Source organism: Helianthus annuus, chromosome 5 (genome assembly GCF_002127325.2).
Source record: "Helianthus annuus cultivar XRQ/B chromosome 5, HanXRQr2.0-SUNRISE, whole genome shotgun sequence".
In the NCBI taxonomy this organism is placed as follows: domain Eukaryota; kingdom Viridiplantae; phylum Streptophyta; class Magnoliopsida; order Asterales; family Asteraceae; genus Helianthus; species Helianthus annuus.
The window spans coordinates 120,410,263-120,428,814 of record NC_035437.2 but is presented as its reverse complement, the minus strand read 5'-3'; the positions used below and the strand labels follow the sequence as shown (position 1 = coordinate 120,428,814).

General features: G+C 35.6%; 1 protein-coding gene across 5 annotated transcripts in view; it reads left to right on the top strand.

Annotated features, from left to right (window-relative positions):
* Positions 1 to 15,535, top strand: part of LOC110865968 — a 55,415-nt gene extending 39,880 nt beyond the window's left edge. For 3 of the 5 annotated variants that reach the window (XM_035990165.1, XM_035990163.1, XM_035990164.1), the window contains 7 exons: positions 242 to 376; positions 9,057 to 9,166; positions 9,465 to 9,819; positions 12,006 to 12,230; positions 13,541 to 13,656; positions 14,788 to 15,165; positions 15,272 to 15,517. In XM_035990165.1, coding sequence (XP_035846058.1) covers positions 242 to 376; positions 9,057 to 9,166; positions 9,465 to 9,819; positions 12,006 to 12,230; positions 13,541 to 13,656; positions 14,788 to 15,165; positions 15,272 to 15,476 — 1,524 coding nt within the window. In that variant the 3' untranslated portion in view covers positions 15,477 to 15,517. Of the gene's footprint in view, positions 1 to 241; positions 377 to 9,056; positions 9,167 to 9,464; positions 9,820 to 12,005; positions 12,231 to 13,540; positions 13,657 to 14,787; positions 15,166 to 15,271 lie in introns of all 5 variants that reach the window. The other 2 variants (XM_035990162.1, XM_035990161.1) reach the window with 2 other exon arrangements.
* The last annotated feature ends 3,017 nt before the right edge of the window (positions 15,536 to 18,552 follow it).

Genomic DNA, 18,552 nt, shown 5'->3' with positions numbered 1-18,552 from the left:
TAGATGAGTCGAGCCGAGTTGGTTGTAAAACGAGCTGTTTTTCAGCCATGCTTTTTTTAGTTTTTTCGAGCGAGCTTCGAGCTATGAGTTATTTAACCAACTCAATGTGATTCATTAATATTTTTTTTTTAATCTCATATTGTCTGTTTATCCTTTTCATTGTTAACTTGTAGTACATCAATATTTCATCTTTCACTGTATACTAAAGGAATTATCGTTGGCCTTTACTTATTTCCATTAGATTGGTGAATCGCGTATAGACTATGAAGTGATAGAAGCCATATATGACATGCCAGATGCTCCTCTCTCATACATTACAAGAGATCAAGTTTATTCACATCTTTCTACTGGAATCCTAGTTGATGAAGGCAAAGTAGTAAGTTATTCTCCTTTTGCCTATTTATCTTGTAATCTGGTTACAGACCAAAACATGTCTGTATTAAAGAATGAATACAACACACATGCAACAGACAATTTTCATACACTTAAATCCATGTTTTTATACCTATGAAAAGGTGCTTAATGTGCCATTGCAATGGGGTTCATATTTAGCCACCAAATAACCACCTTTAACTAAGTATAAAATAATACTATATATAATTATAATACTAGTAACCCTAGATTAGAACATTTCTAACATTCCCTGTGTTGGACTAAGTTTGGTTTAGTTATATATGAACTTATAATATGTATTATGTGTGTGACATATTAATGTGTAAACTAAGGACCTAGATTATAACATTAACATTCCCACTGTTAGACTAGTCCATCATGCCTTTTTGATTCATAGTTATTGGCAGCTATGCCTTGTTATCAATTGACATGTCTTTTAGAAAACATGGCATGAGATATGGGTTGCAAGCCTCACGAGGAAACAACACACCACTGGGAACAAAAGTTTATTCAGGAAACTATGCAATTCATTTGGTGTGACGCTTATGCATACGGGTACAACAAGGAATACTATAGGGGAAAAGGTTGCATAGAGATTCATAGTGGAGGACAAGATCATGTAGTAGGATATGTGTACTATGTGCCAACATTATAGAAAACCATACTAAGTGTGGAGCAGTGGGCAAGGGTTCGAGATAAGTTTTGAGGCAAGTATTTGTCATGTGACAAAGACAGTTAAAACTTTTACGATGGGAGACAAGAATGAAAAGGACATCAAGAGTTGGCGATGCAAAGATGGGACTGCTTTGCCTATATATGTGCCCAGAGATTTAGGACAACTTTGGTGGATAACAAGGCCAAAGAACAATTTGCATCCAATGCATAGAAAGAGAAAGATTAGAAGGTAGACTCAAACAAAGGACAAAATGCAGACTTTAATAAAGATCATGAGAAGGAAATACTACAGAAACACTTTAAGATTTTCTCATTTGAAGCAAATAATGATGAAGCCATAATTATAAAAGAGGAGGGACCAGTTGTGTATACAACACAAAGAAAAATTTGAACGAGAGTTTGAGAAAGTTATTTGTTGGTTTATGAAAGAGGTCTTAAAGATGAGAGTGAATGCTCCAATACCACCAAGAGATAACAAAGGTCATCAGATTGTCCTTTTGGAACTCTACATGAGTGTCCAATAGTTTGGTGGTTATGATACCGTCAACAAGAACGGATTATGGAGAGAAGTAGCACTGTACATGGTGTTGAGTGTGAATCCACTTGTTGAGTGAATCAACTTGAGGTCAGAAAAACAGGATAAGAGGATAAAAAGCATGGGATAATCCAGTCTTCTCTGTGACCCATTTTTTACGGATCTTGTTTTTGACTTTCTTCTTTGTTTTAATCACTATATAAGAGATTGATCTTGTATCAGTTTATTGTATCCAAGCTTAATAAAAAAACCTCCTAGTTACCAAGAGTGGATGTAGGTTAGAACCGGACCAAACCACTATAAATCTTTGTGTTCTTGATTGTGAGCAGTGTGTGTGTGTGTGTGAGTTCTGTGTTGATTGTGTTCGTGTAACCCGTTCGATGCCAACAACTGGTATCAGAGCACATTCCTCAACTTGAAATGCTAAGATCAAAAGTTTTATTTCTGGTGAAAAATTGAACTTCTCGATTTGATCAAAAAGACCCCACTTTCTGGTGAGAAATTGAATTTCTCAATTTGATCAGAAAGGTCCCTCAACTTTGACAAACATCCATCACAACCCACTACTACTTGTTCACTGGCATTTAAAGCACGAAACATATAAGTATTTGTTTCTATTTATTGCTTCCGCTAGTATAATTATCCTTTAGCAGTACGAACTCGTTTAGTTTGTAGCAAATTGATAATTATTTGTTAAAATGGCAGAAGATAGTAAAATCAAGATTGATAAGTTCGATGGAAGTGATTATGGATTATGGAAAATGCAAATTGAAGATCTGTTGTATCAGAAAAGTTTGCATTTGCCTATGTTGGGTGAACAACTGGATGACATGTATGATGAAGAATGGAAGTTGTTGGATAGAAAAGCTTTGGGTGTGGTTAGCCTTTCTTTGGCAAAGAGTGTTGCATATAACATTGTCAATGAAACAACCACATATGGTGTATTGAAAGCTTTGTCCAACATGTATGTATGAAAACCCATCTGCTTCAAACAAATTATTCCTCATCCGACAATTTGTTAACACCAAGATGAAGGAAGGCATGTCGGTTACCGCTCACATAAATGAGTTTAACTCGATTATCTCTCGTTTAGCCTCAGTTGAAATAAAGTTTGAATATGAAGTACAAGCGCTACTCCTTTTATCATCGTTGCCCGACAGTTGGTCAGGCACAGTCACAACTGTTAGTAGTGCATTCGGCACTACCAAACTCACTTTCGAAAGTATTCGTGACTTGATAGTAAATGAAGATATCAGACGGAGAAGCAATGGTGAGACTTCTAATTCTAGTTCTTTATTGCATACAGAAAGTAAAGGAAGAAGAAACGAAAGAGGACATACTCAAGGCAGGTCCAAGTCCAGAAAAAGGGGGACAGTCAAAGAATAGAAAAGGCGTTGAATGTTGGATTGCAAGGAAAAAGGTCACTTTAGAAGCCAATGTACAAAACCAGCTGCAAAGAAAGATTCAGGTGATGTTCTCATCTGTTCTATTGAAGATTCAGTTGAATCTTGGATTATGGATTCTGGGGCTTCTTTCCATGCTATCTCATGCCCATATATGGTCAAGAATCTACGAACAGGTAACTTTGGTAAAGTTCATTTAGTAGATGATCAAATGCTTGATATCATAGGTATTGGAGATGTAGACTTGAAGACCTCATTAGGAACTATATGGACACTGAAAGATATCAGGGTTATTCCTAATTTGAGGAGAAAGTTGATTTCAGTTGGTAAACTGGATGATGAAGGGTTTAATGTTCATTTTGGGGGTGGACAATGGAAAGTGATCAAAGGCAATTTAGCGATTGCCAAAGGAAAGAAGAGAGGCACTCTATACATGGCAGAAGTTTCTGCTGAAGGTGTTCATGCAATGATCACCGGTCCGAGTCCATCAAATTTATGGCACAACTGACTCGGACACATGAACGAGAAGGGATTGAAGATGTTGGCTCAGAAAGGAAAGTTTCCAGACTTAAGAAAGTGGAAACTGAATTTTGTGAATCTTGTGTTCTTGGAAAACAAAAGAGGGTTACTTTTGTGAAGACAGGAGGGACACCGAAAGCTCAGAAGTTGGAGCTTGTTCACTCCAATGTATATAGACCAACTTCAGTTTCATCTCTAGGAGGCTCAATGTATTATGTTACCTTCATCGATGATTTAACACACAAGGTATGGGTATATTTTCTTAAATATAAATCTGGTGTGTTTGATGCTTTTAAGATATGGAAATCAACTGTTGAAAATGAAACTAATTTGAAGGCAAAGTGCTTAAAGTCGGACAATGGTGGTGAATACATAAGCAAGCAGTTCACTGACTATTGTGCCAAGGAAGGGATAAAGATGATCAGGACAATTCCCGGAACTCCTCAGCACAATGGTGTAGCTGAGAGAATCAATAGAACTCTAAATGAGAGGGCTAGAAGCATGAGACTAAATGCCGGGATGCCCAAGACATTATGGGCCGATGCAGTCAACACTTCAGCCTACTTGATCAACCGCTCACCAACCGTTCCCTTAGATTTCATGTTGCCAGAAGAAATGTGGCAAGAAAAGGAGGTAAGTCTTGAACACTTACGAGTCTTTAGTTGTAGTGCTTAGGATTTGTTAGAAGCTAGTGACAGGGATAAGTTAGACTCAAAGTCCAAGAAGTGCACTTTCATTGGTTATGGGTCAGAACAAATGGGTTACAGGCTTTGGGATAATGAAGGCAGAAAAGTAATCAGAAGCAAGAATGTCATCTTCAATGAAAACAAATTGTACAAAGACAGAAACACCAAAAGACCAGAAATTCAGAAAGAATATGTTGAATTTGAAAGTGGTGAAACAAGAAAAGAAGCTTCAGTCGACATTCCAGAAAATGGAATGAGTCAAGCGACAGTGGGAACTCAGGGGATGATTCTAGTAATGATTCTAAGGAAGAAGAAAAAGTTGCTCCTCAAACTCCAGAATCCCCAGAAACACCACAAGTTCAACCAAGAAGATCGTGTAGAGTCACTAGACCTCCAGACCGATACTCACTATCTGTCAATTACATACTTCTGACAGTAAATGGTGAACCCTAGTGTTACTCTGCAACTATGGGGTTGAAAGATTCATTGCAGTGGGAGCTAGTAATAACAGATGAGAGGAAGTCGCTTGAGAAGAACAAGACCAGACACTTAACAAAGCTTCCAGCTGGGAAGAAGGCTCTTAAAAAATGGGTTTTCTCGGTCAAAGATGAACATGATGGTACCAAACGGTACAAAGCAAGATTAGTGGTTAAGGGATTTCAGCAGAAAGAGGGAATTGATTTCAATGAAATATTTTCTCCCATGGTTAAAATGACTACCATCGGACTTGTTCTCAGTATTGTAGCAGCAGAAGGCTTGCATCTAGAGCAGCTAGATGTCAAGACAGCTTTTCTACATGGTGACCTAGAAGAAGACATCTACATGACACAACCAGAAGGTTTTCAGGTTAAAGGCAAATAAAACTTGGTGTGTAAGTTGAAGAAGAGTTTGTATGGTCTGAAACAAGCGCCCAGACAATGGTATTTGAAGTTTGATAACTTCATGAGAAGAGTTGGTTACAAGAGATATGACAATGCCCATTGTTGTTAAATCAAGAAGTTCAAGGGTTCTTATATCATTCTACTACTATATGTGGATGATATGTTGATTGCAGGTTCAGACATGACAGAAATCAAGAAGTTAAAGAAGCAAACGTCTGAAGAATTTGAGATGAAAGACTTGGGAGCTGCAAATCAAATACATGAGATGAGTATTTTCAGAAACAAAGATGGTACTTTGACACTATCTTAAGAGAAGTACATTGAGAAAGTGTTAGAGAGATTCAGCCTTAAAGATACCAAGATCAGAAGCACACCTTTGGGAAGTCGCTTTAAGCCTTCTAAAGTTCAATCACCCAAATCAGATGAAGACAAAGCAGAAATGGCTAATGTTCCGTATGCATTTGCAGTTGGTAGCCTCATGTATGCAATGGTATGCACGGGACCAGATATAGCTCATGCAGTGGGAGTTGTTAGTCGGTTTATGTCCAATCCGGGAAGAGAACATTGGGAAGCAGTTAAATGGTTGCTGAGATACTTGAAGGGAACTTCAAAGATGGCATTGCATTTTAAGAGGAAAGATGTTATTCTGAAGGGTTTTGCAGATGCAGACCTTGGTGGTTGTAAAGAATCTTACAAAAGCACCACCGGATATATCTTTACAGTGGGAAGCACTACGGTAAGTTGGATGTCCAGACTACAGAAAAGTGTTGCCCTTTAAACCACAGAAGCAGAGTATATGGCAGTTGCTGAAGCAAGCAAAGAGCTTATATGGTTGAAGAATTTTCTCAACGAACTTAGCAAAGAACAAGATGATTGCGCACTATTCTGTGACAATTAAAGTGCAATTCATCCTGCAAAGAATCCTATCTTCCATTTGAAGAGGAAACACGTACAGCTGAGATATCACTTCATCAGAGAGCAAGTTAGTGAAGGCACTCTGAAGTTGAAGAAGATCAAAGGAAGTGAAAATCCATCTGATATGTTAACTAAGGTTGTCATCTTAGAGAAGTTGAAGCTTTGCATAGCTTCAACTGGCCTTCAGGATAATTTTGGATAATTGAAGAGAAGGCCGGGTAACTAGGAATGTGCTAAGATCAAAAGTTTTTTTTTTTACAGAAACACTGACGCACAGTTGAAGCACAATTGAAGATTATTTCGTGGCTTCAAGTGGGAGATTGTTGAGTGTGAATCCACTTGATCAAGTTGAGGTCAGAAAAACAGGATAAGAGGATAAAAAGCAGATAATCCAGTCTTCTCTCTGACACATTTTTTACGGATCTTGTTTTTTACTTTCTTTTTTGTTTTAATCTCTATATAAGAGATTGATCTTGTATCAGTTTATTGTACCCAAGTTTAATAAAAAAACCTCCTAGTTACCGAGAGTGGATGTAGGTCAGAACCGGACCGAACCACTATAAATCTTTGTATTCTTGATTGTGAGCAGTGTGTGTGTGTGTGTGAGTGAGTTGTGTGTTGATTGTGTTCGTGTGACCCGTTCGAACCCAACGCATGGGTTATGGTTTAGGATTGCCTAAACTTAGCATGGAAAGTGAAATTGTGAAGACCCTAAAGACGGTGTATCTACGCTACCTAGAGATGATGGAATGGTATCATTTAAAGTATAAAGGATGGGAAATCACCATAAAAGTTGAAGGTGGTGGAAGTTAAGGTTTGTAAGGCTAACCGGGTTTGTTGTGTGTCATGGATCACAAGTCAACATGGGTCACATGTTTAAGAATATGGCTCAACAGAGGCTTACAAATTATTAGATCACATTTTGGTTTGTTTATTTATCACATGTTTTATTAGGTTTGGAGTTAAAGTAGTGGGTCTTGTTAATGAGTTGTTTGTTACTAGATTGTAAGAGAGGGCTAATGCACGTTTACAGTATGTGGGGGTATTGGTTTAAATAGCTGCAAACATTAGGGTTGTTACGAGTGAGCCGTTCTATACTTTTGTACTTCTGATTCAAGTTCTATAAACTGAATCTATTAGATAGTTCTTGATCAATCCATGGTGTAATTTTATTATTTAATTATGTGATCAAGGGCCTAAACACCAACAATTGGTATCAGATGAGATCAAATTGAAGTGACACTGAGCAGCACCTAATCAGAGGTTTACCATAACATCCTTGATTCCATATCAACTTGTTCTTTTGGTGTGGAGACCAACCGAAGGTGAAAGGAAACAAAAAAAGAACTAGCTTATATTCGTCTTTGGTGGAAGAAGTCTTTTGGAAAAGTTTGATCATACCAGGGTTGGGCAGGTAAAATATAAAATGAGGTGAAGGGAAGTAGGTCTGAGAATGAAGAGATTATAGGGTACTAGCGATCGAGGACACAAAAGAAATAGAGAAGCTCGCCGCATAATGGATAGTAAAGACTTACTGGGTCGTAGGAAAAAGGTTAGGAAGACATTAACGCACGTGGCGTTTGGCTGTTTCGTTTTGCGGGTGAAAGAAAACTGTAAAGGCATGGGTCTTGTATTCTTGGTCGGTGGAAGAAGGCTCTCGGTCACAGAAGTGTTTTGCGCTAAATGGGATTTGTATGGTGATAAAAAAAACAATCGGTTGTGGATGACTTTGGATGTCATCGAGGAAGATGTGTGTGTGTGGGTGGGGGGGGGGGGGGTTGTAAAAAGGCTAAATGACCGAAAACGACGGGTTGTGAGGTGGTGATCTGGAAGCGTCGTACTAGGTGGTATTCAACAGTTGTTTTACGGCCGAATTGGTGATGAAATAGTACCGTTTAGTGCAATTGAGATTGAATACGACGTTGATACTTGGTTCCCTAGCTCTTCTAGAGCTACGTGATTGCAGATGTAGGTTGAAACTTGAGGTAAAAGGAGGAACAATATCATTGTTGTGAATGAATGGTGTGTACAAACAATGATTATGACTTATGAGGTGAATTTAGGGCTAATCGAGTTTGTTCGCGAGCTATGGATCACATGTCAGCATGGGTCACGAGTTCAACAATATGGGTAACAAAGGCATACAGTTTTATTATATAATACGTTGGTTTGTTTATGTGTGATATGTTTTATTAGGTTTAAATGGAGTCAATGTGGTGTTCTAGTCAGAGCCGTCTCAACTATTTTGGTGGCCTAAGGCGAAGTAAAAACTTGTGGTCTTTTAAAAAAAAAAAAACAATTTTAGACAATTATATCATAGAATGAACATAGATTTTAGGCAGAATTTTAAACCATTTTAGGCTAAACACAGATTTTAGCTAGGGCTTAGGCCCATATTAAATCCATTTGGTAGGCCCATATCATATATCTGTTTGTTTTTTTTTTTTTGAACAAAAAAGAGTTGCACAGGGTGAGCCTCAAACCCGAGTCTCTAAGGAACTATCAGTGCTTATCAAACCACTCCACCAGCTACCATTTTGTCCATATCATATATCTATATATATTTGGTTGCCGAAAGCCCAAGCCTCAAAATACTTGGGCTTGGGCTTGGGCCGGCCCTGTTCTAGTTAATACGATGTTTGTTACTAGCTGTACGAGTGGGCTAGTGCAAGTTCACAATACTTGGGTATGGGTTTATATAGCCGCCAACATTATAGGGTTATTCTTAGTGTGTTGTTCTTTACTTTTGTACTTCTGATTCAAGTGTTATTAAAAACTCGATCAAAGAGTTCTCTTGCTCAATCGTTGGTGTAATTTTGTTTATTTAATGCTGTGATCAAGGGCCTGAACACCAACAAGATTTACCCATTACCGAAGTAATATCTTGATTATATGCATAACGAGTTAAAATCTTTGATATTTATTCTGTTGTACCTTGATTTATCCGTGACATGAAAATTATGATTCAAGTTTATTTTGTCATATTATTTAAATTAGTTACTTAATGATTATTCGAAGATGAGCTAATAATATTCTGTCTAATTCATAGTGGTTTTCAATAGACGATGATGGCAAAACACAAGAAATGATATCGGCAATGAAGTTTGTGCCTTCAATTAATGTATCTAATCGTAAACCACGATTTGAACACGAATCTCGGTGATGTCTCTTATCTCTGTTTCAAATAAATAATTCATTAGGCTAATTTACAACTTTTAGGTGAATAGAAAGAAGAATATATCATTCAGTTTTGGAATCCCAAATATTTTTAAATTATGTGTATGTTATTACCTACAAATGTGTAGGTAAGTTAAAAACACAAACAAATTGGTTTAATGATTTTTATTTAGATAACATACTAATTTATAGGTAAAAAGTTATGTACTTTAAAAACAATGAACCATTAATAAAATTAAATGACTTAACTTTAATGATTTTGGTTGTCTAACATGTTCAGGTTCTCTAAGGTAGTATTTGTTCGCTCACCACGTCGTGAAATGCAAGTCAAGATAAGAACACAGTTTCTATCATCCCATGTAACATATGCAGCTTACCTAGTATGCAAATCCGATTATTGCCCAGAAGATATTGCTTCGTATCTTCTGATCTATAGATTGAACTCCAAAAGTAAATCATATATTTCATATCCTAGTAAGATGGAAGAGAGTGGATGGTGGATGTTTGAACTCTTTCAAACCATCAATTTAAAAAGATCAAGTGATTTCATTATTTCGTTAAAGATACTGGACTGGCCTTTTTGTTATAGGTCTCATCCATTAATTGAAGGCATAAAGTTTCTACCAATACCACAGGTATTTTCACTTTTCAAATATTATAATGTTCTATAATGTAAATAATGCTATATATGAAATCAAACATTAAAGATTAACTCAAGGAATTTACTTATTAGTGTGTGTGTGTGTGTGTATATATATATGGACGAGTAGTATAGAGTTTGTTATGATAGTTAGAATCAGTTAGAGGCTAGCTACACTTACCTTCTGCTCTCTATCAGAGGCTAGTATTGTTGTTACTTGTTATTCATGATATGAGATTTACAACATCAGGTTTTGATATTCACTTTATGATATCAGAGCTCTACCCTAAATGAGTCTGTTATGTTTCTGGTGGGACTGTTACTTTTCTGGTGACATTCCATAGTGTCTGATCTTTCTCCTTCTCCGATCATCCTTCCTTTCCTATCACTTCTGTTTCTCAGTGTTGTCTTTCTGTTTTTTTATTAACTCTCATCAATTTTATGCTAATCAAGCTTGACACAGATAATTACTAGAATTGGAAACTTCAAGTTCTTACGATTTTAAAGATGCTTGGATTATTACATGTTTTAAATCACGAGATATTGATACTGGTTGATTCCATGATCAAGATAATTAGGAGAAGTTAAATGGATACATTTCTGCATTTCTTACTACCAATTTTTCTTCATTGCTGCTTCATCTTGTTTAAAGATACTAGAACTGCTTGTGACTTGTGAGTTGTGTAATCAAACTGCTGAATCGTTTCATCAATAAAACAATTATCGTGCCTGATCTAGTGGTTCTTGTGGTGGTCACGACGGCACTACTTGATGGTTTCATGACAGCATTTGTGGTGGTTCTTGTGCTGGGCACGATAGTGATTATTGTGGTCATCATGACAGTGATTCTTTTGCTCCATTCACCAGCAGTTTTAGATCTAGGGCACAGGATCCTCTTGACTATAATTAATCAATTAATATTCTTGGACTATCGCCCTCCAGTGATTCAAGATGGTATTTTGATCCAATTCTAGTAAGTGGGCTTTGGGCCAAGTATCACATGTTGGACTGACTAGATCTTTAGTTTTGTAGCCTGGTATATTCGGTTTTGGTCCACAACATTTTTCTTCTCATTTTGGGTTGATGGCTAACTCTTCTTTCGTTTTTAACTTAGTTTCGTATACTGGTTTTGAGAAAGTCATTGTCGAAGTATGGTATGTCTGTATCACTTTACTTCACTTATTTGATCAAATTCTAGCTCTTAGACTTGTTCTTATGGTTCCTGCTTTGTCAAGTACCTTTTATAGATCACGTAGTTAATGATTGATCTTCTTATAGCTGACGCTAGATGGACACCTCCTCCACTACACGCGTGGTAGTCTACATCAACTATAGTCACTTGCTACTTTCACTTATGTTGCTCATGCGGCTTGGCATTACAGCCCGCCGCGCGTCATTGTATAACAACGTGATGTCTAGATTTTCCTTTTTGAGTTTACTGAATAAATCCATAACTCCACATTGTGTTGCTTGTAGTGGATCACAATCATCCATGTCTTCCACTGTTCATTTACATATTATTCACTGTGGTATCTGGATGCTTCCCCTAATGTGTTAAGATCTGGATATCACTACTTTATCATCAGATTTTAGTTGTTTCACATGGATTAATTGGTTGACTAGTCGTTCTCAGGCGGTTGATGCCTTCGTCACCTCAAACCACTTGTTGAGAACCTTTTCCCATGCACCATCAAACGTCTTTAGTGCGGGTGCTTCTAGGCTTATTTACACATGCCAACTAGACTTGACATCTAGTTCCAGCTCCCACTAATGGCAACATTGTTGGTTGTAAGTGATTTTACAAGATTAAGCATAATCCTGATGGTTACATGAGTCGTTATAAAGCACGGCTTATTACCAAGGGTTTTCATTAGACATAGGGTATTGACTATATTGAGACATTTAGCCCCACAGTTATACATACTACTATTCGACTTGTTCCGGCTGTTGTGTTTTCTCACGGATGAGCTATTTGACTAATCAATGTCAATAATGTGTTTTTTTATGGTGATCTATTAGAGAGTGTGTACATAACAAGATGTTGTCATCATCTATATAATCAAAGCCAATTATCTTATTGTAGTATTTGTTAAATATAAATTTTGTAGTAATGCTTTACACTTAATTTTGATTTAAGACGAATATGATTGTCTTATGCTAGAAACTTCATATATGTTGCAGTTTGAGGATGAAGTTGAAATTGAAATATTAGAGGAGAAGAATCTCTCACCATCAAATATAGGATGGGATAATCTATTGCCAAGTGATTATAAACAATTTATATATTATTCAAACAAAGAAATGATGAAAAAGCCTCGAGGAAATGTGATCTTTCCGACAAAAGAGGAAGCATACTCCATTCTTTCAATGGGTGTACTTATCAAGGTCAACTATGAAGTTAACATAGTGAGCTTCTTACCCTTGTATATTTATAATTTATGTTTCATAAACTAAGTAAGTTTTTATAAATTTTCATCGTTTGCTTTCACATAAGATATATGGATTAAGGAATGGGATCAAATACAAACACTTAGTTTGTAAGAACCATAAGAACCAATACATAATTGACAAGTGTCCATCAATAAAAAATTAGTTTAGGGGTAATTTAGACTTTTTGACCATATTTATTTATAACTAATTAAAAATAATTACAAAAAATATAATCAGCACAACACTATATAATTAGCACAACATCATTAATCGTTCTTCATTATCAGCACATCGTCCTCGAATCGTTCTCCATTATCAACGTAAACGACATTAGCACAACATCTTCAATCGTTCTCCATTATCAGCACACCAAATGTGCTGATTATATCTACTTTTGGTGTTTGTTTGTATTATTTTGTAATTAACACATAATCAGCACCTTATTAGCACAAATATAAAACACCTTTTGTTAACTTTTTTTAAAAAACACTTTTATAAATACAAAAAGGTATAGCAATATGGTACTCATATTAAAGATAAAAAAATACTTGATTTTATGGTATATATTTTTAAAAAAAATAATGAAGTATATAAAAGTTATTTTAGTTTAAAAAACCTTGGTGGAATTTGTATTTAATAGAAAATGGTCAAATGACTAGCAATTTTACAAAATTACCCCTAATTTGTTAGTAGTAATTTTTAATTATAAGAGTTTTATTTATAATCAATATCAACCCTTGATTTAAATTAACAATAGTTCAGATCTGTTCTTACGGTTCTTATAATTAGCACTGTTTGTACAGGATCTCAACCCTATGGATTAATTATCTTCTTTTGAGTCATTTTATCTTATTTGAATTTAAGGAATGAAAATGGTCACTACAAGAAACGTGTACCTTTAGCGGCGACCTAGACACGCGTCGCCGCTAAATGCTCTTTGTCGCTGCTAAAGGGTCGATCTGTGTGCTTCTTCAAGATTTGCTGCTGACCATTGATCAAAAATTGATCTAATGGCTACCATCACCTCATGCTCAAAGAAACACACACCCATCTCTTATCCTCATACACCCATCTCAAACACCCATTTCAACCTTCATGTTCACCAAACTCCATCAAAAGATGGGTTGTTTAATGAACAGATAAAGTGTTTTGTTTTCTTTTTGTAACTAAATTTACATTGTGGGTTTGTTTTACTTTTTCATCTATATATAGGTAGCCATGGACGAATGAATAACTATTTACCTATATTCTTTAGGTGATTATTAAATTATTGTATTTGGTTGCAGTGGTTTTGGATCACGAAATCAAATGGAAAGAAATGCGTTATCCTTCCTCCAACTTTAGCTTCCTATGAAAATCAACCGTTGCGTAAGATTAAACGGATACCTTCAAACGAATCAAGGTTCTCTCTTTCCCCTGCTCTCTCAATCAAACCAAACTACAATCTTTATCTTCCTCAGTTGCATTTATTTGTTAAAAATATATTGGATGTAAAATGGGAAAACAGAAGAGCAAAGTACTCGGTATTAACCGATTAACCGAATATATTGTATATATTTGGTTAATACTCGGGTATTACTTGGTTAGGTTCTTTTCAATAAATTACTTTTATGATAAAATCTTATTTTGTGTTAGTTTTGAGTTAGGTTGTGCAACGGGGGGGGGGGGGGGGGGGGCACTCGAACTTTTTGATCAGTAGTGTTATGTATGTAAGTTTCGTATAGAATTTTTTAGGTATATACGTTTTCGACCCCGGGTTTTATAAAAAAATTACTTATATAGAATTTTTAGGTACGGTGACTTCCGACCCCCGGTGGAAATTTTCAAACTTCGCCACTGTTTGGTTAGAGTGTTTTCACATAAATAAATAGATATGAATGTCATTGATGTGTTTCTCTTATAAATTATGGGTTGCTTTGGGCTAGACTATTGTCTCAAGTGGATCTGAAACAGCGACAAATAAAAATAATAAATGAACAGAATGGGATCGAATCGGGATAAACAAAAGTAATAGAAGGGAGATCTAGTTGTCTATTTTTCTCACCCTATGGTACCAAATTACCAACTTTAGAATTATTGATAATAGTTGCTAAAATTATTACTTTCAGTCACTTGACTCACTTGATACTTTTTTCTTTTCCTAAGACGATCCGATTCAACCACAACTCATTTTTGTTATACACCCTTTTGATTTGAACTGAATTGATAGCTCGTTGAAAGCCCATATGACCCAAGGAGAGTTAGTAAGATGTATGCCTAATATTGCCAATGACATATTTTTTATTTGGATATCGGCTAGATTCTAAATTCCCATGAAAGCTGTAGTTTAATTTTGCGACTGTTTTCCGGTTATCCTACAATTTCATTATGCAACATCGAGAAAAAAAAAATATTAAGGAGTAGGGATTTGACATTGGCTTAATTTGGATTGTCATAAAATGTATCCAACATAGAGAAGTATAAGAAGTAGGGAGGGACTCAACTTTTTTTATTGGATTTATCCTAAAATACTACTCCTGTAACTTTAATGCAGAATTGAATACGTATTACACCTATCACCTTCAAAAGTAGTAGGCATGTGCTTCAAAGTTCCAAATGGTTTGTTGTCAACAAACACAACATACGGATGCTACCTCGTTTATAAGATGCCAGAAGGTTCTGACTGTAATACTCTGGTGGAAATGAAGTTTGACGCTGATGGTATGATAGCGGCGGACAAACGCAGTTACAATCTTAGGAATTTAAGTATAACTCAAATCCCTGTAATTGGAGCGGATGGTGTATGTAGATCTACTATACCAATAAATGATCCAAAAAATATACAATTGCCAAGAAAGAGAAAAGATGGTTGGTTGGAGGTGGCCTTGAATAATATTCAAGAAGATGAAGGGTTTGGTTATGTTCAGTCGAGGTATGTATTATTATTATAACAACTATACGTAAATGAATAATTTACAATTTTAAAATTTTTTTATTTCTTTTACGCATACTTAATAAAAACAAAATCATTTCTGTAGGGAAAACAGACCATGGAGATCTAGGGTTCTTCGATGTATATCACATAATGAGTCTGGTGATAGGGTAGATAACGACACGGGCAATAGCTTTACTTCAGAACCCCGTTATTTCAAAACAATCACCATATGTATGCGATATGTTAACTCTTTGACCACCACGATTCCGAAACTTATTGTGCAAGGTATTGAGTTTCGACCCATGTAAAATCCATTTGTTTTCCAAAAAAAAAGTAAATTACTGGTTGTGACGAGTTCTTCAATTTATTTTAAGTTCTTGTTTGATCCCTTCAGAGGTGTCTACACACACATATAAGAGAACCACTCTTGAGTTGAGAAAACTCGTGAGAACACACCACTTCCTGTGAGAGTTTTCCGACCAAATATTTCACAAAGTTAGAGCAATACCAAACAAGCCCCCCTATGAAAAAAATCCGAAAAAAAATTCACAAGTCGTTTTTTTCCACCTGTAAGAATGATTTACCCCCGTAAATCACTGTAGCGACTGTGAGGGGAGGGGGAGTGAAGCTGCCATAGTAAAAAAAATGATTTTTGGTGAAAAAAATTTGGAAGTCGAATTTCTACGAATTCTCTCAACTCAAGCCGGTTCTCATATGAACCACCCCATATATATGTATATATACTAAGTTATCACGCGTGATTACCTACGGGTTAAAATATTTAAATTTTGTAAAAAACAAATGTGGAAAACTATTTATACGTACGATGGGAAAAGTATATTGTTCTGGAGATTGTAAATGTAACAATATTATTATTGCTTTTTTATGAGATTGGTTTATGATTTGTGATGCAATTGTAGTTGTTTGACTAAATAAATATATTAGCGGAAAATATTAATAGCTAAATCTATAAATAATTTTTATGAAAGGGGTCAAATTTATTCAGCCAAAGAAGTGAATAAATATATTAAGCCCATATATAAACGAATGTCCAATTTGGTGTACAATACAACAAAGATTGAAATGGACCCATATGCGCTTGAGATTGCTAATTAAAATATGGATTTGAACACAGCCACTCGTATAAAACCTCTAGCCCATTAGTTAATAAACATATCCAGTATATAAAACATATGAAATGACACCAACCTAAGAACCCAATAAAATTGGACAAGCTTCTGGTCAGCTGGGTTGACTAAACATGATATGTAAAGTAAACGAGCAAATTTAATAGCCAATAAGAAAGTAAAAAGTAAAAAGAAAAAGAAGAAATAGGACATTGGGATTGCGCATCGCTTTGTATAGAGAGTAATCCAAAAGTTGTATTTGATTCATCATACACTCATCGTTTTGTATGGAGAATCATCCAAAAGCAGTGTATTTTCATAAATTAAGCTTACACGGTGATACGGTTAAAGAAATCACAGATAGACCAATATAATATTAAACAATGACTAAAGAATTTCTAATGTAATATGAGCAATAACTAGCCAATATAAATAAGTCCCAATTCACGTGTTACAAACCCATATACAGATTTTTTTTTTTTAAAAAGACCATATGGCCTAACACCGCCACCATCAACGACACAACCAGATCACCATGGTTGTCACCTCCATTGTAATAGCCCGACCGCGTATAAAAACAACCCGCGACGAAAACGTCAGGGTCACATTACAAATTGTTTTACAACATATGCTACATAAAGTTTTGTTTTATTGGATTAATTTTAATTATATTGTCTTGGAACAAAAACATAACACAAACACTTGTTCCTTGTTCTAAAGCAAAACTAAGGCCCGGGTCCAGATCCTAAGTGTAGGATACTTGATCATAAGTTAGTACCTGAAATATATGTGAAAATGAAGTCAACATTAAATGCTGGTGAGTAACATAGGTTTTGTGGTAAAGACTCATGGCTTTGAGTGTTGAAAAATGTTTAAGCAACTTCAAAAGTAGCCATGAATCTTTGACAAAACGTGTTTCTTTTATAAAACCGTATGAGAAATCATTCGATTTAAAGGATAAAAATGAATTATTAACTTAGAAACCATTTGTCTTGTGTCAACCAACCAAATGACTTGCCTTGTATAAACCAAAATGTTTTGTCTTTGTGTAAAACAATTGTCTTTTTGTATAAAACAAGTGTGGATTGTCGACGAATACATTCAAGCCTTGTTGACTGTCGGACAAACCTTTACAAATAATGGTTTATCAATCATGTCACTCAGTTTCTGTCATTCCCAGAGGAAACTTCCAAACAAACCTAGGAAGCAGGAATGGGGTTGTCAATCCTACGGTACCATAACATACTACCGGTCGGCTTGGCCAAAGTTAATGAATGTATCATTGTCATGTTCAACGCGCCATCAAGTTTCATACAATGTAAGAATGTTGTGTATATAAACCATATGTAAATAAGTTTGTAAATGTATTGAATAATGTACTATGTATATAAATCATATAGTTTTGAAATCTTGAAAATAATGATAGGTACATATGAATCACCCCACACATTTAGAAAACGTAAAAAAGGGGAACTATGTACTCACTTGGATTGCGTAGATGTCTTGTTTATGCAAAACTCAAATGTTCAAATGTTTCCTAAATATGTCTGATAATTAAAGTTAGTGTGTATCGAGACTTAAACGGAAGATTAGATAGAATGTGGTTTATTAACCAAACGAGTGAAGGATCTCGTATAATATGGTTTATTAACCTTACATTCTGATTTGGAATGCGTCTATGTGTTTTGACCCGTTACGACTTATTAAAGTGGTTTACGCCACTTTAGCGGGTCGTATGCGTAAATACAGGTTCGGATGGTCGAATGAGTCCTATGACGAGTCCGATAAACCAAAACATGTTTATTTATGTTGTATGATCAGTTTATAAGTCAAAACAGTGATCATATATGCTTAAAACTAATTTGGTGCCAAAAGGGCATTTTTGACATTTTAAAGTATATATAGTTGACTCGTCATTTGAATAAGCAAATGATATGACCATAAGTTAAACCTCAGAGGGTTATTACCTATATTATTATGGTCATATAATTGGGTTTGGTCGGATCCTATTGTTCACCAAACGGGTCAGATTCAAAATTCAAAGTAGAAGTCAAACCGCTCAACCTCATGAAATCCGTACTTCGACGCAAATTCCTCTCTCAATCTCGTGATTCTATCACACAAACAGGAATGTAGTTGTAAAGTTAGGGGTGAACCCCGAATCTTGATGACTCGTTCCATTCTCTATTTTGGTTTTACAAAACTCTCACCAAAGTCTCGATGTATTCCAGCGGATCGAGTTGCGTAAATAACCGAA